This window comes from Protomyctophum parallelum (assembly GCF_964188405.1).
Source record: "Protomyctophum parallelum genome assembly, chromosome: 12".
In the NCBI taxonomy this organism is placed as follows: Eukaryota; Metazoa; Chordata; class Actinopteri; order Myctophiformes; family Myctophidae; genus Protomyctophum; species Protomyctophum parallelum.
Window position 1 is genome coordinate 19,886,468 of NC_139712.1, and position 23,003 is coordinate 19,909,470.

Here is a 23,003-nt window from a genome sequence, read left to right on the forward strand (position 1 = left end):
AGATTCCCTGGGCGTGCAGAGGACAATGACGTGCGCCAGATGTGGATCAAAAACATCAACATAAAGGACTTTGTTCCCACAAAGAACAGCACGGTAACTTTTGGATACTTTTTGTTAGTTATACCATTAATGCTAGCATGCAGCCCCCATTGAGGAGTGAAATGTTATCTCAACTAGTTCATCATTGTTAGTAAATAAGTCACCTGTGGCTTGACATTATTGTGATTAAATACTAGGCTATTTGGACAAACTATGACAGTCTAATGAACACAAATACTGCAGGACACAGTTGTATGGTAGGGTTCTACACATAAACAAACTTCATGGAAAGTTGGAAACATCTGGGTCTAAATTAGACCCAAGTAGTGAGTCACAACAGTGGCTGAATGTTGACAATCTAGTCTACCCCCTATGAAATGGTGCAAAGCAATGTACAACGTCCACTCTATGAAATGGCTATGCCACCATTTAGTGGACAGTATTTTCTGAATCAGAATAAATCTTTATCACATCACAAGGTGGGTAAAATTATTAGTTGAGAAGGCGTTTTTGCAGTCAAAATAGAGGCATAAAGTGCATAATATAACTAATTGCATAACATGATACATGAAACCATTTAGTGGACAGTATTTTCTAAATCAGAATAAATCTTTATCACATCACAAGGTGGGTAAAATTATTAGTTGAGAAGGCGTTTTTGCAGTCAAGATAGAGGCATAAAGTGCATAATATAACTAAATTGCATAACATGAAACCATTTAGTGGACAGTATTTTAATGCATTATGAGTTATATCTGGTAGCCTACCAGTATTTACTATTCATCCTAATTATTCTATCTTTAGGTGTGTGGAGTACACTTCCCAGATGGGAGGCCAACAAAAGAACACCCGTATCCAGTTCTGCAACTAGGATATAAACATGTACGTTTGATTCTCCCCTTCAAATTGACAGTTTGATGTGATTGTTTTTGGTTCAACAGATTAGGTTTATTTTGAATAAAACAATAACTTGTAGTGCATCGTTTCTTTTCCTTTCACAGGGGAGAATGACATCTGGTAGAGCCCCCCCTAAGAGAAGAGGCCTTCGGTCATCAAGCAGCAGCAGCACACAAAACGCAACAACATCAACAACAACAGAATTAAACGCAACAACATCAACAACAACAGAATTAAGAGCAGGACCTGAAGACACCAGTGATATCGGAATGGAACATATTGCAGACCACAATTACTTCCGTATCAACTCAAGGGCAAACAGTGCAACACAAACTGATGTCATGCCTCTGAAGCGTGATATTGGAATCCAGTGTCCAGAAATTATTACAGACCACAGCTACTCTACCATAAAGTTAACAAACCGTGCAACACAAACTGATCCTACACCATCATTGTCAGCCTATGACCTAGATGACAAAGATGCAAGGTTTCACACGGGCATAGGTATTGCAAGTTTTTGGCAGCTTTTACATTCCCTCATAGCTTTTCACCCACCTCCAAAGATGACCAGATTAGCAGTCCATGACCAGCTGTTACTCGTTTTAACTAGGCTACGTCTTTGTTTGATGTTCACAGACTTGGCTAAAAGATTTGGAATAAGCAAGACCTCAGCATGTGTGATCTTTTCACTTTGGAGACCAATACTTGCTAGGTTTATGAGGGAAAATGTGATTGCGTGGTTGCCTAGGGATACTCTCAGAAGAATAATGCCATCATGTTTCAGTAAAAATTATCCCAAAGCAACATGCATAATAGACTGTACAGAAATATTTGTCCAAAGGCCAAAACACTTAAGAAAGCGATCCCAAACATTCAGCAACTACAAACATCATAACACTTACAAATTATTATATTGTATTGCCCCCAATGGTTATGTGATGTTCACATCAAAACTATTTGGTGGACGGGCCAGTGACACTTTCATCACAAAGAACAGTGGTCTTCTTGAACTTCTGATTCCTGGTGATCAAATCCTAGCAGACCGTGGGTTCACCATCTCAGATGTGTTGCCTCCAGGGGTGACTCTGGCTCTCCCAGCTTTTACTCGCGGCCTCAAAGAACTTCCTGGGCATGATGTTGTGGCAACACGGCGCCTAGCAAATGTCAGAATCCATGTAGAGCGTGCAATTAGAAGGTTCAAAGGTTTTAAAATGGTCAGTTATGTCATTCAAGGTAGTATAAAACATGTTGATGACATTGTGAGTATTTGTGCTGGGCTATGTAATTTGCAACCCAAGTTAATTCAGACTGAAACTGAGCAACAAGAAACATCTGATATTGAGGAAGAAGAGGAATGTGATGTGGATGAGGATGTAAGCCTAGATGAGCATGACATGACTTGATCCTCTTTACCCCATCGAGGGGCATAGGGCGTCCACCAGAGCTCTCCATCTCAATCTCCTGGGCCTGGGCTTTTGCTTCCTGCCAGCTCATTCCAATGTTCTTTAGGTCTTGGAGAGTCTCTACTCTCCAGGTGTTTCTCAGCCTACCCAGATTCCTATTCCCCTGAGAAAGAGAAAGATGGAAAAAATTATAAACAATTATTATTAATTCTCAGTTTCCCTCCTCATGCACAATAAGTAAAATGTTTATTAGAATACCTGTATCCCTGTATCCTCTTCAAACCACTTTGTTGTCAAAGGCTCCGATGTTTGGTCATGCCTAGTGGCTACCAGCAAAGGTGCCATTCAATTTTCGTTCCACCCAGTTTTGTGGATTTTCTTTTTTGGGCACTTCAGAGGCTACTGATGATTCAGATTTCCTTTAATTTACTCCAAATAAACTACTCTGGCCCTTTGTTTGTGCAGCAATTGTCTCCCTCTCATGTTTCCCACATATCACATTTATTTTCATTACAAAGTTTACATTTGTGTTGAGCTCATGACATGCTCATGACATGGTGAGTTTTTCATTTGCTTTGTTTTGTGGCTGTGCAGTCAACACGTTATGCAAAAGAGTTCCAGGTATTTTGGATAGACCAGCCATCTCAGGGGATTGCATCCGTCTCAAAAGCTGTTACTTTCATCGAGGTCCCTGGTCTGGCCCCCTGATGTTGTCAACTGCATCAGGCCTCACATTGTCACATTGTCATCTGTGCATGCTGTGCCTGTGTGGCTGGCCGCATCTTTGATTTTGTACAGTATCCCTGCTGAATGACTGCAGCTCTTCCCTTAAGTTGGTTGGCCTAGCAGTCGCAGTTCACATCCACCACTTTGCCATCCCTCCTCTGCAAAGTTACTTCAACATGATGGTACATGATAATGTCCTGTGAGTAACACAGGTCCTTTCAGAACTGTGCTCATCATTTGGTAGCATGTGGAGTATCTTGTCAAAGTCAGGGGCCAGATAACAGTGATTGGCTTGATTGGGCACCCTCTGGGTGCACACCCTGTAGGTGCATAAATTGATTCCCTTGGCGTCTGGCTGGTGTTTGGCTGCTGCTACCATACCAGTCTTTATCTGCTTGGTTTACCAAAACCTAACTCGGTCGGTTGTGACAGCCAGCGACTAACAGAATGAGTACCTGGATTGACGACGTCAGACAGTGGCCTCCAGTTACTGATAAAGGTAATTAATTGATGGCAATCGCCAATCAGTGCTTAAACCACTGTCTTATTATTACACTGTCTAGTAGACTAGACTAGCTTTGACTATTTTCCTACACCATCTCTTTGCCAGAAAGTCACCATGGCATGCATGCGGTTAAGTTAGTATTTATCCCAATGCTGCCTGGGGTGGTTAACTTGTGTTTACTGTTTGTTGTTTGTTTGCATAATAAAAATTATGAAATGCAAATCTTAATGATCTAAGACTGTGTATTTCCTAATCATTACAGATAAGTGGTATTAATCCTATTAAAAAAACGAATGTTTTTATTTATTTTTATGATAGGTATTCAAGAATATTTCCTTCACCGACTGGCATGTGATGAACAACCCAATGCCAACTACAGGTCCCTGATAGAGGGTCAAAATTACCTGAGCTCCGGATGGGTTGGCCAGATACTCCACAGGCTACCAGATGAGGAGCACATACTCTTGAAAGGACCTGTTCGCTACTCACAGGACATTAAACAGTACCATCATGTTGAACTGACCTTGCAGAGGAGGGATGGCAAAGTGGTGGATGTGAACTGTGACTGCATGGCCAACCAAGGGAAGAGCTGCAGTCATTCAGCAGGGATACTGTACAAAATCAAAGATGCTGCCAGTCAGGGGTTCACAGGCACAGCAAGCACCGATGAGGCTTGTGTCTGGAACAGTTCCACGTGTGACAATGTGATGCCTGATACAGTCGAGAACATCAGGGGGCCAGACCAGGGACCTCGGAAAAAAATGAAAATAAAGTCAACAGCATTTGAGAAAGATGCAGATGTCATTCAGCACCTCACATCCCCTGAGATGGCTGGTCTATCCAACATACCTGGTACCCTTTTGCATGATCTGTTGACTGCACAGCCACAAACCAAAGAGGTTACTGATAAACTGCCCACATGTCACGAGCAATGTGCTCAACAAAAATGTCAACTTTGCAACTGTATTTTTGAAAGACATGTGTTATGTGGGAAACGTGAGAGGGAGAGAATTCTTGTACAATCCAAGGGCCAGAATAATCAATTTTGGCTAGATCAACGAAAAATAAGAATCACAAGTAGTGAGGCCTCTCAAGTGCCCAAAAAGGTTGACCCACAAAACTGGGTGGAACGAAAATTGAATGGCACCTTTGCCGGAAATACAGCCACTAGGCATGGCCAAACATCCGAGCCTTTGGCAAGAAAGTGGTTTGAGGAGACCACAGGAATAACTGTGGAGTGTACAGGACTTGTTGTACATGAAGAGGAAAACTGGCTTGGTGCCAGCCTTGATGGTATTATAGATGCCGATACCATCATTGAAATTAAATGTCCTACAGCCAAAAAACTTGTGGCACACAATGGCAGTCTGCTAAAAATGATTGACTCTAACAAGTACGATGTGAGGCATAAGGATGGAAAATATATTCTGAGGGAAACGGCATCAGGATTAGGGTACTATTACCAGGTACAAGTGGCGATGCATTGTGCTAAAAAAAATAATTGTAAATTCATTGTCTGGACTCCAAATGAGCAGGTCATTGCAGATGTCCCATACAATGAAGAGTGGATTACAGAGAAAATCAGCCACCTGAAGGACGTGTATTTTCAGCACTTACTTCCAGCAATATCCACAAGGATAGCCCACGGGGTAATGAAAGTGGATGGACTAAAGTAAACTAGCCCTCTTTTGAATTTAATGAGTTTCAGTTGAGAAAATGTTTTCTGTTTTTTCTTTATTGCTCTGTAAAGCACTTTGCGCTGCATTAATGTCATCAAAGAATCCAAAAGATGCTATATTAAGTATATTATTAAGTAAAATAAATATTTTTTTGATCTGCACATGCCTGTATCTCCAACTTCATGCACAGAGGCATAACATTTTCCACATTGGATGCTGTGTCTTCACTTCAGGCCCTGCTGCTGCTTTATGACTGAATGCCTCTTCTCTTGGGGGGGGGGGGGGGGCTGCATTCTCCTCTGTGAAAGAAAAATAAACAGTGCTTACCTTTCTTTTTTTTAAGTTATTGGTTTTCAAAAGAAACCAAATATTAAATGAAAACAATCACACCAGACAGTAAATTTTAAGGGGGAAATTATATTTTTATCCTAGTTGCAGAACTATGGGTGTTCTTTCAATGGCCTCCCATCTGGGAAGTGTACTCAACACACCTAAAGATAGAACGATGAGGATGAATAGCTGGTACCACATAATAACAGACTCAATAACGCATAAAACATATTTTCCACTAATTTTGGGCAGATTAGTCATATGATGCACTTTATTCCTCTATCTTTTTACAGTAGCCTTCAATGAGTGAATCTTCTCAACTGATAATTAATCACAATTATGCCACGCGGCCCACGCCGCATGTGACTTATTTTGAGGAGCAGCTTAGCCTACTAAAAATTATGTTTTGATGAATTGAACAAGGTGGACCCTGTTGTAAACAAGTGTAAACAGTAATGTTTAATTGGGTCGTCCACTCACAGTTAACAGTCTTTGTATTGAGTTTGTGCTTGAAATATACTGTAATTCTGCAAACTGTTTTCAATCAATCAATCAATCAATCAATCAATCAATGTTATTAGCGTTAGCTTAGCCATTGTTCACATGATGCTACTGCAGTCTGTTTTACGCGATCGTTACATTTAGAGTGAAAACGTGTACATAAACATTCAGATTTCAAATATGAAGTACTCACCACGTGGGGCACGGGTGTTAGAAATGTGCTGGTACGGCGATTAGCATTGCTGCATCCCGCGTTGTTTAATAAAAGGCATTTTATCCGAGCAGTTTTTTTGTCAGGTCGAGGAAGGAGTGTTGCGCTCTGAAACAGTGGGTGTGTTCGATATATTCACGCTGACCGCACTGCCAATACAAACTAATGAGAGAGTGCGCTCCCGGTGAGAAACTGTGTATTTTCCGAACGCACCCCGTTTGAGAAAAATAACGAGGCGCTTGGATAAAAATGCCATTTATTAAACTACGTGGAATGCAGCAGTGCTAATCGCTGTACCAGCACATTTATAACACCCGTGGCACACGTAGTGAGTACTTTATATTTGAAATCTGAATGTTTATGAACACGTTTTCACTGTAAATGTAACGATCGGCGCCACGTGTTTCGCTAGCTGGACAGTGAACAGTTATTAATGACATGTAACATATTTCACCACTCAATGGGGGCTGCATGCTAGTATTATATTAATGGTAGTTAATGGCAACTAACGAAAAGTCTCAAACTTACCATGCTGTTCTTTGTGCCTGGGAAGTGGGAACAAAGTCCTCGCTTTTTGACCCACTTCTGGCGAACATCTGTCCTCTGCACTCGCAGGGAATCTAATGGCTGCCGGCGCTGCGCAGCCTGCGCTCATAGACAATCGTCATGATGAGTCAGGACGTAGAATTTGTCTCCTCCTAAGTGCATGAATTTTGCCACTACTGTTGGAGCAGGCATAAACGACACACGTTCGTCCCGATTTTTCAGGCATCTTTGTAAAGTTGTAGTGTTAGTAATTAGCGTAACGTGAGCCAACGAACACAAGTCACTTTACATTCACTGTAGTGAAAGACGTGCTGATCTCCCCCGCAGCTATGGCGGATCCGCCTACAGGAAATACGTAGGCTGCGACCATGAAACCGGTACAGAATCGGTCTATAGGCAGCAGATGTACGTGTCCCTGTGCGTGTGTGTCCGTTGTTGCTATGCAACTGTTGACAAACATTTGGTTACTGTGAGTTTAGCAGCCTTTAGCGTTTAATTCCAATACCGCTTCCACACATCTCTAAACAACAACTCGGGTAAGATTACAGCTTCTTATAAACATTGGTGATGATAATAAGCTTGTGTTGCTCTGCGTAGTAAAGCATAGGCTATAGGCTAACGCTGGTAAATAGCCAACTATTATTGGCCTGTAGTCCTACAGACTAGAGACGTCGCTGTCCAAGAATGAGGCTCAAAGTGACAGCCTACTGTACGTAGACAAAGATGTTTTTTTAATCCTGCAGTGCAAAAGTATAGGAGCAGCAAATTAAAAACGAAAACATAGCATATCCAATTCATACAATAATATCAGAAAAGAAAGCAGCGTATAATACATAATCGAATTAAAAACTATTCGTTTTTGTCTTATAAAGTGGCTATATAAACCTAAATTGAAGAGATGTTTTATTTTTTAGTTCATATAGGACTATTGCTTGTCTCCCTGAGTTAATTACGACTGTGCACTGCAGGATAACTGGTTTCACTTTGGAATAAATTCGGCTTTAATGTGGACGGTTCAATTGGCCAGCTAAATGGTTTTTATGTTAAAGTGAAATTACAGTAATTGTAGGCTATGTGTTAATGAGGTAATTGTTCATCCCCCTAAATTATGAAGTCTGATTTGAACTTTTCAGACAAATGAATGTCCAAATGTATTCACTGGAGAAAAAAAAGATCACCAATAAAGTGGCCTTTGGGTTTCATGTGGAGACCCCACATGATTTTGCAGTGGTCCCCAGATGACAATGAACTGAATTAAGTAACAATGTAAAAGGACAACTTTAGGTTTTTTTTTCAACCAAGGTTCATGTTTTAGGTTGTTATTAGAGAAAGTAAAAGATGATTGATAAAGATTTATTTCCCATTTAATTTGAAAATCGATTTTAGCATTCGAACATGGTCCAATATGTATTTCTTTACAAAGAAATATGGTGATTATTTTTTGTATTATTTACTATAGTCCTACTAGACCCCAATAAATTATCTACCCACAAAAGACCACGGGATCTACTGAATGTGACAAACTGACATATTGAGTCTACAATTTACAATTTAGGCATTTAGCAGTCGCTCTTGATCCAGAGCGACTTACATTTAAGCAAAAACAAAAGCATGGCATACATCACATAATAAAAAGTAGTTATCATGAATCATGACAAATTAAGAACGTAACAGTGGAGTATCTATATGTCAACTATACATATACTATATTATATATTATACAATATACATGTGTACTATAAAGTGCTATGTATGACTACATAAAATGCAATTCTAGTGCTGTCTACGTAATGAGCTATATGTTTGTCTAAGATATTAATCTAAGTCTACATGTCTGCTATCTAAGGGGCTAGGCTAGGGCAAGCGGGCCATGGTGGGTTTTCAGACTACGGCGGGGGATTGGGAGTGAGGCTGCAGTTCTGACTGTGATGGGAAGTGCATTCCATATAGTTTGGGACGTGTGGAGCGTTGTCCCGGCGTTTTTAGTGAAGGTACCTCCAGCTTCCCTGCGTTGGCTGATCTGAGTGCACAGGAGGGTTTGTAGGGTACGACACACAGTAATGGCATCCCCCTAGCCTAGTAGCTCACATTCAGTAGATCTTTTGTGGCTAGATGTAATTTCCTGGGGTCTAGTAGGCCTAGGACTCTAGTTGGCTAAATATTAACTAGAAAACTCGCAATTTGGGGGGGAAAAAGTGTGGTTGCCGCAATCGCTTATATAGGCCCCTCTCACTACTTTTGCCAGTCACGTCACCTCTGTGATCATGCGATGTTTCTGCAACAAACTCAATTTTTTTGCATTTGCAGCACGCCCTACGGAATTGCTTTTGGCTCTGGGTTGATGAAACCATGCACCTGCGACATGTTTTGGGATTCTGTTCGGCATTTTTTTGCAAGATAGGCCCCTCCCACTAACTTCGGGCGACGATTACGGCCGAACAATTTGGACTACCAAATTTGTCCTTTAAGTACTTTTTGAGTGGTGCAACCACTCCTACAACCAGCAATGTCCGTGTACCTGTGTACCTGCCTGTGTACCTGTATCAGTGAGCACGAGTATGTGACTTATTAATACCAGTAGGGGGTGCCAGAAACAGAGAGAGGGGTAGTGCTGTGTCTGCTGCCTGCTAATGAGAGAGAGAGAGAGAGAGAGAGAGAGAGAGAGAGAGAGAGAGAGAGAGAAAGGGGGGGGGGATTGCACCACTCAGTTCACACGTGTGTGATTTCTTTTTACTATGTTAAAATAAGACCCTTACTGCATCAAAAGTTATCAACATTATACAATATTATGAAAACTGTTAAAATGATCAAATAATATAAGACAGAGGCAAAAGTTATTGTAAATAGCCGATTGTCTATTTCCACAATATTTATCTGAACTGGAACAGAGTCAAACAAAATGTAACCAAAACTCCTACAGTTCCATCATGTGCTTGTCAGCGTGGGACGTCCCCTGGATTCTTTCGGGGGTCGCAGCCTTAAAAGGTAGATCCACTGTAATTATCAGGTTGTCAGTGATTCAATGAGTTATATGCTTGTCCCATCCTCCTCTCTCACCGCGTCCATGAACCCTCTTCTTTGGCCTTCCTCTTCTCCCCTCACCTGGCACTTCTATCTATGTGACCATGAGCAGGGGGCGCCAGAAACAGAGAGAGGGATAGTGCTGCAATGTTGCCTGCTAATGAGAGAGAGAGAGAGAGAGAGAGAGAGAGAGAGAGGTGGGGCGGGTGTGATTTTTTCTGGAGGGATAGACAGTATAGGCTGACAAGAAATGGGGGGGGGGGGTGACATGCAGTAAAGGCTGTCGGCATCGGGAGTCGAACCCGTGGCACACTGCCAGACTGGATTACCAGCCAAGGTTCCTGGACCGCTGAGCCATGGCCCAGGCCAGCATCCACAATTCTAACGACCCCACAGCACCTCAATCCTGTCTTTTTTCGTCAGCGTATTGTGATCTTTCTTTTTCCTGTTTCTTTTGCAGAGCAATGCCTCTTCCAGACACGATGTACTGTGCCCAGCAAATCAACATCCCTCCGGAGCTGCCAGACATCCTCAAACAGTTCACCAAGGCAGCCATCAGAACCCAGCCCCGGGATGTGCTGCTGTGGTGTGCAGCGTAAGTAGACTAGAGCAGGGGTTCTCAACCCTCGGGGGGGTCGACAAATTATTTTGGGGGGTCCCCAAATAATCTTCGAAATGGACATAGTGGCCGGATTTGGTATTGCAGCTCAAGCCATGCAGTGTTGACTATCATTGCGCACGTTCATGTTATTGGGCCCATGACACGTGAACGCTATGGGCTGTATTTTGCGTGTCTTAAGTACCAGGTCTTATTACCTAACTTGAGTAAATCAAAGACCTGGAGGCGTGATCAATGCCATTTGGCTATTCTGAGTGTCCAAAGAGCATTGATCACGCTTCCAGGTCTTTAGTTTACTCAAGTTAGGTAATAAGACCTGGTACTTAAGACACGCAAAATACAGCCCTATATGTTTCATACGTGAACGTGCGCAAACGGCGCAATGATAGTCAACGGCACAGCGCGTTCATGTTTTTGGGGCAATCCATCCCAGAATGCACTCTGTTCCTACCCGGAAGGAGGAGTGAAATCGCCTCATGCGCTTTTGAGCAACTTAATGCAAGTGGATGGGAGGAGAACTCCGGTGACGTCTATATTATACTCTGTCTAAGGCATGTACAGGTTTAGTATATACATGCACCATGTCTCTGTATACTGTACGTACACACCGACTTGTTCTTCATTTGACACATCACGCCCGTCCTTGAGTCGGATACACTGTTGTCCAGAACCAGCACAAAAGCCTCTGGCCGGGCTCTGGGCAGGGCCAAAATTAGCCAATTGATCACACCTGATCACCCCGAGATTGTGCATTACATTCACATTTTGAAGAGATCTTTATTTTTTTAAGTTGATTTGATACTGGATTAAGCCAAATGCCTGGTAATATTTATTGTGCCCCCCCCCCCCCCCCCCCCTTTATTCAATATTGAAGCATTTTTAATGTCTGTAAAATAATGTCCTTTTTTGTATAGGCTACAGAGCACCACTGAAAAAGAGAGACCTTGGTCTCAATGGCTTTCCCTCTAATCTGTGCGTGCGTGCTTGCACGCTGTGTTGTGTTGTGCAGGTATTTCCATGCTCTGTCCAAAGGAGAGACTCTTCCAGTGAAAGACAGGCTTGAGATACATGTGGCCACCCAGAAGACAGACACTGGGCTGACCCCAGGTCTGCTCAAGGTCCTGCACAAACAGGTAGTCACCCAGAATACAGACACTGGGCTGACCCTAGGTCTGCTCAGGGTCCTGCACAAACAGGTAGTCACCCAGAAGACAGACACATGGGCTGACCCCAGGTCTGCTCAGGGTCCTGCACAAACAAGTAGTCACCAGCAGGGCCATTATAGGTAAAGACTCAAGAGTAGTCCTGTGCTTTAATGGGTTAAAGGCAGTCGTGGGAGGTGTAACTATGAAGTACATTTATGAAATAATGCTTTATACTTCTACTCTACTACACATCAGAGGCAAATATTATACTTATTTCACAGCTTCACATACATTAAAGGGATTGTGACATAAACAAAACGTTTTTGTAATGTTTCTTATTTTTGGTTTTTGTTTTCTGACCTCAATTGCACCCAAAAAAACAGTAGATTTTCTGTGGTCTGGTGGTTTTCTGGCTCAAACAAGTTTGCCACTCTTGAGGGATTTTGCCTGTTTTCATTGCAGCTCAAAAGGCACACAGACACAGAGAAAACCCCCAGACCACAGAGAATCCACTGAATGTTCAAACTACTTCTGGTCGTGTGGGTGTAATTGAGGTCATGAAACCGAATAAAAAAACTAAAACTAAAATGAAAATGAATATCATGCAATCTCTAATCACTCACTCAAGCCCCATTTTAAACTGTCTGTCTCTGTCTCTCTCTCTCTCTCTCTCCCAGCTGTCTCCGAGCCACATGGACGTGTCCGTGCCGAGGCGGCGGACGTGCAGCATGGAGGACCTCCGTGTGAGATGGAGGGGCGTGTGTCTGCCAGAGGAGCAGCTGCAGAGCCTGCTCCGTCTGGGTGACTTCACCACAGAGGAGGAGGAGGAGGACCACGTCGACTGGATGCACTTCTTCGCTCTGGGCTGCAGCGCTCTGGGAGGGGTGAGATGATGATGATGATGATGCTATACCGGCATGGGAAACCAAGGGTCCCCGGGTTCGATTCCCATGTTGTGGAGCAAGACACTTAATTGACCCCTAGCCTGGCTCCGCAGCCAGCGTGCTTTCTGGAATAGAGCGTCGCAGTCCCGCATTTTTCCCACATAGACATTTCAAAAATTATTTATTTAAAGACCTTTTAAGCGTCGTACGAAGCCAACTCGAGTCGTGACAAATCATGGTCAATATTTTGGACCAAACAAATAAGAAGAAAAACAACAAAAAAAGTTTGGCCCAAAACATTGTGTTTATTGTCATGATTTGTCACAACAAGAGTTGGCTTGTAAACGTCTTTAAATAAATACTTTTTGAAATTTTTACTTAAATACTGTACAATTTTGAGGTATTTGTACTTTACTTTACTTACTACATCTCAGAGCCAAAATGTGTACTTTTACTTCACTACAATTATTTGAAAACTTTAGTTACTAGTTACTTTGGAGATTTTAATTTTGATTAGAAAACATACATTAAGCACTTCGGCCATTTTTTCCCCAGTGTCTCCCCAATGTCTCCCCAGTGCCTCCCCAGTGTCTGCCCAGTGCCTCCCCAGTGTCTCCCCAGTGTCTCCCCAGTGTCTCCCCAGTGTCCCCCCAGTGCCTCCCCAGTGTCTCCCCAGTGCCTCCCCAGTGTCTCCCCAGTGTCTCCCCAGTGCCTCCCCAGTGTCTCCCCAGTGTCTCCCCAGTGCCTCCCCAGTGTCCCCCCAGTGCCTCCCCAGTGTCTCCCCAGTGTCTCCCCAGTGTCTCCCCAGTGCCTCCCCAGTGTCTGCCCAGTGCCTCCCCAGTGTCTCCCCAGTGCCTCCCCAGTGCCTCCCCAGTGTCTCCCCAGTGTCTCCCCAGTGCCTCCCCAGTGTCCCCCCAGTGCCTCCCCAGTGTCTCCCCAGTGTCTCCCCAGTGTCTCCCCAGTGTCTCCCCAGTGTCTGCCCAGTGCCTCCCCAGTGTCTCCCCAGTGCCTCCCCAGTGTCTCCCCAGTGTCCCCCCAGTGCCTCCCCAGTGTCTCCCCAGTGCCTCCCCAGTGTCTCCCCAGTGTCTCCCCAGTGCCTCCCCAGTGTCTCCCCAGTGTCTCCCCAGTGCCTCCCCAGTGTCCCCCCAGTGCCTCCCCAGTGTCTCCCCAGTGTCTCCCCAGTGCCTCCCCAGTGTCTCCCCAGTGCCTCCCCAGTGTCTGCCCAGTGTCTCTCCAGTGTCTGCCCAGTGCCTTCCCAGTAACTCCCCAGTGCCCCCCTGAGTGCCTCCCCAGTGTCTCCCCAGTGCCTCCCCAGTATCCCCCCAGTGCCTCCCCAGTTTCCCCCTAGTGTCTCCCCAGTGCCTCCCCAGTGCCCCCCTGAGTGCCTCCCCAGTGCCCCCCTGAGTGCCTCCCCAGTGTCTCCCCAGTGCCTCCCCAGTGTCCCCCCAGTGCCTCCCCAGTGTCCCCCCAGTGTCTCCCCAGTGTCTCCAATAGCAATACAAGAGCAATAATACAAATTAATCTTAATGTATTAATCAAAGTAATTAATTAATACAATTAATTAATTAATTAATTGATCAAATTAATTAATTAATTAATCAAAAATGTCGCCTTTGGCGCCAAAGGCCTGTGTCACGCTCATGGGACCGGACCTTAGTGTTTTTCAAAAAATATTAGTGGACCTTCAGGCATTTCTAGTTGAGGACCCCTGCCCTAGGCTTTCATCTTTTGAGCCGAAGGCAAACGAAAATAAAAGCCTGGGTACCGAGGCTACTTGACCCCTAGCTGCATTATCTTTGTAAATGGTCAAAAGTCGTGAAAATATATAAGCCCACAAGTCGCATCGAGGCGCGGTATGAGTTTGTATGTCGGCTATTTTCACCCACCGCGTCTGTACACCCGTAATGTGACAAAGGTGATTCCTTTGATGAGGATGCCAGGTTGAAAGTGGTTATAGGTTAAGCTGTTTTTGTTTAACTTTTTATCCCACGATTTTTGTAACCCATTTTCCCCACCCAGTGTCAATTATCTAATGTAATCCTGGGCACTACACTCCCTCTGCCAACCTGTGGAGAGCAATGGACTGACCTCATGCTTCCTTCAATGGGGGGGGGGGGGGGGGGGGGACCCGGTTGGACGACGTATAGCACGTGGAAGGAACACGTTATTCCAACCAGTTCTTTTCCCCTCCATCAGGCACCCTGGTTGGCCAGAGGGAGGCAGTTTAGGGATCAGGATTACTGCATGTTTTTTGTGAGGGTACCTACCCTAGGGGACACGGGGAGAACATGCAAACTCCACACCGTTATGTATATCTGTGGGTTTGTTATGAACATTACATTTTAACCATAACAAGATAATTGGAACACAGGTTATTTTTTCCCAATTTCCTGAAAATAAATGAACATTCACATAAAATGGCATACTCAAAATAAGGCCCTAAAGTAGTTAAATGAACTAAACTGATTGTTAGATGTTGAGCAAGTACTTGACTTTAACTAGAGACTGTTGCATGGTTTGACCACAGGAGGGCAGGCATGTTTCATCTTGACAGTGTTTTTATTTTATTTTTATTTTTTATCTCAAACCAATAAATAAATTCTGAGGGGGAAGGGGTGGGGGGGGGGGGGGGGGAAACAAGTAACTTTTCAGGTAAAACAAGAAAGAGCCTGTGTTTCAAAGGATCCAAGGTTGTCAGTATTTATAAAGCCCACACAACCAATCTTAACCACTTTAACTTTGACTAATTTATTTAAAAAAATCTCCAAGCTCACATTATGATGCAACACGTTGTGGGCTTGTAGATCTGCTATTTTTGCTACTTTTGTGTGACAGTGTGGAAAAAGTAGGGCATTAGATTACAAAAAAACCCCAAAAAATGGAGTTGCAAGGTTTCTGCCCAACAGCAAGTTAACGAACATAAGAACAAGAGCATGTGCTCATATGCATGTGCGCGCGCGTGTGTGTGGCTGATTGATGATGACTCCAATCAGAACTGTATGTCATGTTTGTGTGTGTGTGTGTGTGTGTGTGTGTGTGTGTGTGTGTGTGTGTGTGTGTGTGTGTGTGTGTGTGTGTGTGTGTGTGAGTGTGCGTGCTGTCTGTCTCAGAGCATCTACAGTGCACTGAGGGTTGCCTGTGAGGTCCTGACGGAGGACGAGGAGGGAGGCGCGGCGCGGATCCCCTTCTGCACCTTCGTCACCCTCTACACCTTCCTGGCCCGGCTGGACGGGGATATCCCACCCGACCGGGTGCAGGATGTCCTCGGCAGCTTGCACACCACAGCGTAGGTGTCTCTCCAACCTCGTCCTATACATCTACAGGGACCCTTTTTGCAACCTGCAGAACTTATTGGACCCATTTATACCTGGGAACGATTCTAAAAGAATGTCTTCTAAATCATGACAGTTTTCAGAAAAACCTCATGTTTCTATGTCAGTGGTTCTCAATATTTCATGTCAAGGACCCCAAAGAATATATGTAATTGGCCGTCGACCCCCGTCTGAAAATATGTTCTTCCCCCCACATGGGCGTAGCTTGAACTTGACGCCAGGGGGTGCGATGCATGGCAATTTTTTTAACCTTTATTTTATTATTTTAGCGTTTTTACAATGCCCTAACCCCTTACATTTTTTTATTTAGGTAGTACAGCAGCACACACAGTGTGCTGCAGTACTACCTGCTGTACTAATGAACTACCTGCTGTACTAATGAAACCCCGTAGTGCTGTGTGTGTGTGTCACACACACACAGCACTACGGGGTTTCATTTTTAACTGACGTCAGCACACAGTCCTGCTGCGTGTCTTACTCTTAATCATTGACAAAGTGACAAAGATAAAGAAGGGAATGCTAGAATAAAAAGACCACAGCAAGTATATTGCTGCTCCACTAGACCACGTTACTGTACCAAACATATACAAAATACTGTGCAACACTGCCAATCGCGCAGCCGAAACAAAAGACTGCATCCTTTAAAACCGAATATTCAACACGCATTATGCTTCTTGTAATAGAAGGTGGGGGGGGGGGGGGGGTGCGGGGGGCAGACGGGGCGGCTGCCTCCACCTCCACCCTCTCTGACTGACTGACTCACTTCCGTCGCAAGTCATTGCGACTGAGTAATTTTCTGGCCAATCACAGCGCTTCTTTTCCGGGATTTACAGACCCGAACATGCGCCCTGTGACGCACGCTCTTGCTTCCACGGAGCAAGGAATCTCTGGAAAGTTTTGCCCTCCCTTGAACACATCATGATAAAATGGCACGTTTATTTTCTACTCAGTCTGTGTCTCATAGGACGGCTGTGGGCGGTTTAGAAACCGTCTTCCAGTGACATCATCATTAGGCAGATTATTTTTAAACAATATTTTTCATTATCGTGAGAACGATGGCTTCCATTTTCGCATTGCAACTTTTCAGGGCTAGAAAGCCTGCAGTTTTTATTAGCTTGTATTCCCCATTGATGATGTCACTGGAATTGTGCCATTTTTTCATGATTATTAGTGAGCACCAATTATATGAAGATAGGTTGAAAAGTGGTGAAGTAGTCCTTTAAGTAAATGCACTAATGACTTCCCACCACTGAACATGGACATCTTTAACATGTGTTCCAGGGAGCAGCAAGCAGGGATGATAAAACCACTGGACTTCATCCATCTGGAAAACCTGGACCGAACATCTACTGCATCTACCGGACTGAATAGGGACTTGTTATAACAAGGCCTGAAGGCCTGCGTGTTCAGTGTGCAACTCTGAAGGTTGACTGGTCTAAGGCCCAGGCCACACGTATATGGATCTTTTGCTAAACGGATATTTTCGTCCTCCTTTTTAGAAAAAATCCCTGCCCATACGACAGAGATATCTGAGTCCACACACAAACGCAGAAACGCATTGAACACAGGATAAAATCACTGCAGTAGCAGGTTTCAATTGTAGGTTATATTTGATTTTATAAGTCCTGCACAGAAAATAATAGCAGAGTCAGACCTATAGAAGTGTCCACAACCACTTGTGAGCTTGTAGAGTGGCTATATATTCGAGGTGTAGGCCTATAATAAATGTCACAATGTAGGCTAATACAAGTTCACACGTGCACATTGTCTGCATGCAGGCGCAGTGACAAATGCAATCAAAGGTGCGCCCTTTATTACCTAAACAGGAGAGAGATGTGCCATATATGGGCACGGCGACACACTTTCTTCTCACCATTCACACATCTCTCTCCCCTCCATGACCATGAAATGGAGAGCAAAATACAGCACGAGAATATAGTTTCACATGGCTATGCACACACCACGCATAGACTTGTTGTTGCAGTAGCAGCCTACTGCAATGGCATTTGTCCTGGGTCCTTATTTGGTAAGTTAATATCCACAGTTTATCTGTAGCGGTCCACAATTAACCTCAAGCTTCGCACTCTGCACCAATACAAATGAAATCACCAGTACGCACTGGACTAGTAGTCTGATATATTTATTATTGGATGCAGCAGAGCAGAGCCTTTGCTCGTTGCAGTTGATGCAACATACTGTATGATACGTTTTAAAGTTGTTATTGTTATCAGTGATATATAAACATGAACAATCGGATAGATATCCGTGTATAGTTGCCATGCGCCACAAGCTGCATTTCTCTAAAAAATGATATACGCTAATGAGCGGTGACATCATCGTTTCTCAAAAGCTCCGTTTCACACATGACTATAAGATCCACTGATCTGGATCTGGATAAAATGCCGTTTGCATGTAGCTGAAAGGCCCACACGCACAAAGAAATGTGCGTTTAGCAAAATATCCATATACTGTATGTGTAGCCTGGGCCTAAAAGAGATTAAAGAGCCATATGATTTCTTGTCGTTTTAGTATTCTACTAATTTGATGAGTCACCTGCCTTGCCTCCTTATTAGCAGCAGGTGTTGCTATAGAATCTATAGCAATACGCGCATACCATCTATAGTATAGATGGTATGGGCATGCATCAAGTGAATGGCAGATCGAGTGGCAAATCGAGTGGCAAAGTTAGTGACAAAGTGAATTTAATGTTGTTTAAAGTAATTTAATGCAATCAAATTTCTGTTTGGATGTATGGGCTGTGAAGGCCAGAAAGTAGTTTTTTGCCACTAAGTAGGCATTCCTGCATAACTTCCGGGTATGATGATGATGTCACGCGCATACAGTATATACCAGGGATGTCAAACTCAAATACACAGTGGGCCAAAATAAAGAAATTGGTACAAGTCGAGGGCCGGACTGTGTTTCAACACACGGGCCATTTTTGGAGGAGAGGGGTAGCTGAAAGTTGACCACAAGTGATATACTTTCACTGCTGATCAATAGTGGAGAGAAGACGCATGCTTGCGCTTGCGGGCCCTCGATACGTGACAATGCGCTCGCAGTGCATTGTGGGACTTGTAGTATTATGGTGGTCCGTGCAGTATACCAGAGGGCCAGTTCTAATACTAATTAAATATCACCCCGCGGGCCAAAGATAATTCATTCACGGGCCTGATTTGGCCCCCGGGCCTTGAGTTTGACATATATGGTATATACCCTCTATAGAGGCACACTGCTTTCAACTGTTCTCTTGGAGCTGTGTGTGTATGTGTAGCGTTTTGACTGTTTATTTATCGTATTTATTTTATCTATGGAAAAGTGATTTGGATAAAAAGGCACCATTTACCATTTATTTGACATTGAGGTGCCCACTGCCCACTATAATATTCCTTATAGTGCCCAAGCTGTTCTTCGGTGCCCACGCTTCCTTAGACGCTTCATTAAGACAAATAGAGCTTTATTCATTGGCTAATAATATGTTTTAAGAGTTTCATTGTTGAGACAATTTGATGATAAGGTTTGGCTGCCCATCGTCCATTACCTGAATAGATTGAATAGAACTATAGAAGCGTACCTAACGGCTAATAGACCACTGCGTCTATCGTCATCATTCAAATCAGTTTTTGTTTCCCATGACAGCATTTCATCTTAGTATTTTATTTTATGCAGTGTCACTAAGCAGTAGGCTAGGCTATATGGGTGGGTTTTCTTTTCTGTCTTATTTGTTCTTCTTACTTCTTACTTACTTACTTACTTACTTACTTACTTACTTACTTACTTATACTTAGCCTACTACTATTGTATAATAGGCCTACTTGTTCTTTTATTAGACGGAAAATAAAATTGCTATCGTTGAACAGAAACAATAGAGAGCGCAAGATCTCTTTAAACGGTTATTTTGCTACCATTTGTTCATATAGTCTGTCAATTAACTTTTTAATTCGTTTCTAAAGTCTGTTTGGTATTTCATTTAATTGAAAATGCTTAGTTTTAGTGTTTTTTGTATTGCATTTTGTTGGTGTTCGTTTTTAGTTTCTAAATCTGGTTTAGTTTGGGGCAAGATCAGGGCAAGATTCAACAAGATTAGCAAAAATAGAAAGTTGGAGGAAAAAAGCAGATCTAGAAGCTCACAACGTCTTTCATATTGACGCGTTGTGAGCTTGTAGATCTGCAATAGCGTAAGGTAATGTTCCGCCCCCTGGGTGTCCACCAGTGTTGCCAGGTCTGCTTATTAAAAGCGAATTTATAGGCTTGTTTTTCTGTAAAGTCACTTACTAATATTGGATTTTCTTTTCTTTCTTTTTCTATTTTCTTTTTTTTGGAGGGGTCGGGGGGGGGGGGGGTGTTTCAAAAGTGAAGTTGTTTATTTGGGCTTGCTTTTCAATGTTTTCAATGTTGTTCAAATAATGTTGTTCTCAAACATTTTCATGTCAAGGAGGACCATCGAAAAAATTATAGCCTACAACTGTGAATTGTGTTGTTAAAATATTCGCCCCTTTAGCTTTTTTTTCCAATAAGCTACGTTCAAGGTTCAAGGTTTCTTTATTTTGTCTCCCAAGGGAGAAATTTGTCTTGGACCCCAAGGACCTGCCCTGCAGCATACAGATACATACATATACAATGAATACAATACAAAACAATACAAGACAACAAAGGCACACAGTGACCCGTTGTTGTCGAAAATAGCACTATAGCCTACATTGTAGACTATAGTGCTCAAAATCGTCTAGATATTGATATTGCTACCGTATTATCAAATAGCAGTGCTAAGAATTTGTCTATGGAGGCTACATTTACTCAAGTACTTTGAGGTTTTACTCCACTGTGGATTTTGTTATAAAATTGGATTTGCCTACAAAACATATGCCACATAATATGCAACTATACTTCCACATACTTTGTGCTAGAAATGTAGTTCAAACTTCAACATGTTCAGATTTATGCAGTAATTTATGCTTGTATAGTTTTATTTTTACAAAATGTTATTTAGTTTATAGTTTTTGCACGAGGTATATTTGTACGTCTCTAAATGTTATGATGAATTGAACAAGGTGGACCCTTTTGTGAACAAGTGTAGCGCTGTGCTTTATGGTGTCGTCCACTCACAGTTACCAGTTTTTGTATTGAGTTGTGCTTGAAATGTATTGTAATTCTGCAAACTGTCAATCAATCAATCAATCAATCAATCAATCAATCAATCAATCAATCAAACAAACAAACAAACAAACAAACAAACAAACAAACAAACAAACACTGGGGTTGTTTCTTTTGTAGACCCTGGTTGCTTATTTCTCTCGCGACCTGGCAACGCCGCTCCGCTCCGCTGCTGCAGCACAGTGGTCATTGAACTGAACTCCTGCCTCATCACCACACAGTTCTGTCTCTGATGCTCCTGCACTGATACGAACGCTTCCGAGCAGCACATTCATATTATAATAATCGATAGTATTTTTGGGATCGATACAGTCGGCGTTGCAGGCGGCAGCCACCATGGCCCAGAAGAAGACGAACAAAACCCACAACAAGAAAGGTTTGTTATTATTTTAACAAAAAGACTACATTCACTCCTTTTTTTGGTGTTGCAACAAATCTCGCGAGAGTTGCCCCGAAGAAGAGGATCTACAAGCTCTACAAGCTCACCTCCCGCGACGCCTTGTGAGCTTGTAGATCCGCTCTTTTTCGGGGCGACTCTCGCGACACTTCATACTTTTTTGGGAGAGAATTCTAAAGCAATGTTGCGGTGTTTTTTAATGTTGTGTTGACTTGACGTTATGCTTCATTCAATGGGCTACAGCTTTATTGACGGACTGACTGGGACTATATGGATGGTGAATGATGCTAGCGTTAGCATGCCGGCTGCTGGGTTTGTGACTGTGGTTTATCAACTGTGAGAGAGCAATAGAGCATAGATGATGATGATGCTGGTACTGCTGCTGTTTATTAGCTAGCCCCTCTCGGAACACCCTGGGTCAGCCCAATCCGAACCGCGCTGTCAGAAACTTCAGTACCATTGGGTTCTGCTTGTGGGGAATGGATTATGGTTAACTACATCTGGTGCTAGCTGGAACACCACTGTCTGCAGGCTACCACTCTGAGACCCCCTTTCCACCGGTTGGTTCCCAATGGGAACCGGTTCAGTTATTTTTGGTTCTTAGCTACCCTTCCACTGTAGTAGCTTTTTCATATTTTCTATTTTGCATATTTTCCTACAGAATGCCTCATTTGCTTATGTAAAATTTGTAATAAAATAACTAATAAGTCATTGTCTTCGTGTAAGTACTCAACTGGGGAAGTTTCATGGTGATAACAATCTAATATAGGTATGGTTTTGCACAAATTCATAATTAACGTTCCAATTTTGGAGCTCTGGCTCATGGACTAAGAACCAAAAAGAACTGAACCGGTGGGAACCAACTGGTGGAAAAGGGGCCTGTATGGAGACTGGAGCTCTGTGTCTGTCTCTCTCTGTGTGTAATGCAATCAAAACAAAAATGATGTACTTTGAAGGTCAGGATCTTAAATAGATCAACTTCTATGTACCAAGATCACTCGATGCAGGTATAGTGCAGGAATATACAAAATGGTTAGTCTTTAGGGTGGTTGTGTTCCATTTGATATCCTTCTCCTATCACAGCAACTCACAAATCTTGCTGCTGTGTTTGCACATTGTTGTACTTCGCCCAGCAGATATGGGAGTTTTTTGTCATTGGTCATGTTTTCAAAATCTCTGTGTGTGGTTGTAATCTGTGGGAAGTATGTGTCTCTGATGTCTTGGTACAATGGACAGATGGTTAGGAAGTGTAGCTCGGTTTCCACTTCATTTAGTGTGCAGTGGGTGCATAGTCTGTCTTCTCTCGGGATACAGGTCTGCCTATGACGGCCTTTCTCGATCGCGACACACACACACACACACACACACACACACACACACACACACACACACACACACACACACACACACACACACACACACACACACACACACACAGCCAGTCTGATGTCACTGATCCATCAAAAACCTGCTGTTATGGTACCTGTCAGATTTGTGAATGTTGTAGACTCTAATTAATTCACATGACAAGTAGAGTTTGACGGTGTTCATTTTGACAGTAAAGTTTGCTGCCCTTTAGTGATGGTCTTTTGAATAAAACTCCATTTGACCGTT

At 43.1% G+C, this 23,003-nt stretch overlaps 3 protein-coding genes across 5 annotated transcripts in view; 2 read left to right on the plus strand and 1 right to left on the minus strand.

Moving 5' to 3' along the window:
• Positions 1-1,994: 1,994 nt before the first annotated feature.
• On the minus strand, positions 1,995-5,501 carry LOC310867918 (uncharacterized protein; the record flags this gene model as incomplete). 2 transcript variants are annotated; one of them, XM_083778088.1, is made up of 3 exons in its annotated part: positions 2,598-2,736; positions 2,350-2,502; positions 1,995-2,090 (listed from the first exon to the last, which is right to left on the minus strand). In XM_083778088.1, exons 1-3 carry the CDS (start codon positions 2,682-2,684, stop codon positions 1,995-1,997), a joined length of 336 nt encoding a protein of 111 aa, XP_083634214.1. In that variant the 5' UTR covers positions 2,685-2,736. The 2 variants fall into 2 exon arrangements, 1 of the variants encoding a protein (XP_083634214.1); XR_014570040.1 differs by lacking the exons at positions 1,995-2,090; positions 2,598-2,736 and adding an exon at positions 4,094-5,501 and having other exon boundaries at positions 2,367-2,502.
• A 4,821-nt stretch (positions 5,502-10,322) lies between these two features.
• Positions 10,323-17,240, plus strand: ropn1l (rhophilin associated tail protein 1-like; the record flags this gene model as incomplete). Its single annotated transcript, XM_083777676.1, has 5 exons — positions 10,323-10,453; positions 11,487-11,610; positions 12,300-12,506; positions 15,617-15,792; positions 17,120-17,240. The coding sequence occupies 5 exons, from the start codon at positions 10,323-10,325 to the stop codon at positions 17,220-17,222; spliced, it is 741 nt and encodes a 246-aa protein (XP_083633802.1). The 3' UTR covers positions 17,223-17,240.
• A 3,965-nt stretch (positions 17,241-21,205) lies between these two features.
• The window catches only part of LOC310868172 (aspartyl/asparaginyl beta-hydroxylase-like), a 49,984-nt gene continuing 48,186 nt past the window's right edge, over positions 21,206-23,003 (plus strand). The window contains exon 1 of one of the 2 annotated variants that reach the window (XM_083778450.1): positions 21,206-21,368. In XM_083778450.1, the coding sequence (XP_083634576.1) occupies positions 21,329-21,368 (40 nt within the window). In that variant the 5' untranslated portion in view covers positions 21,206-21,328. The remainder of the gene's footprint in view (positions 21,369-23,003) is intronic. The other variant, XM_083778447.1, reaches the window with a different exon arrangement.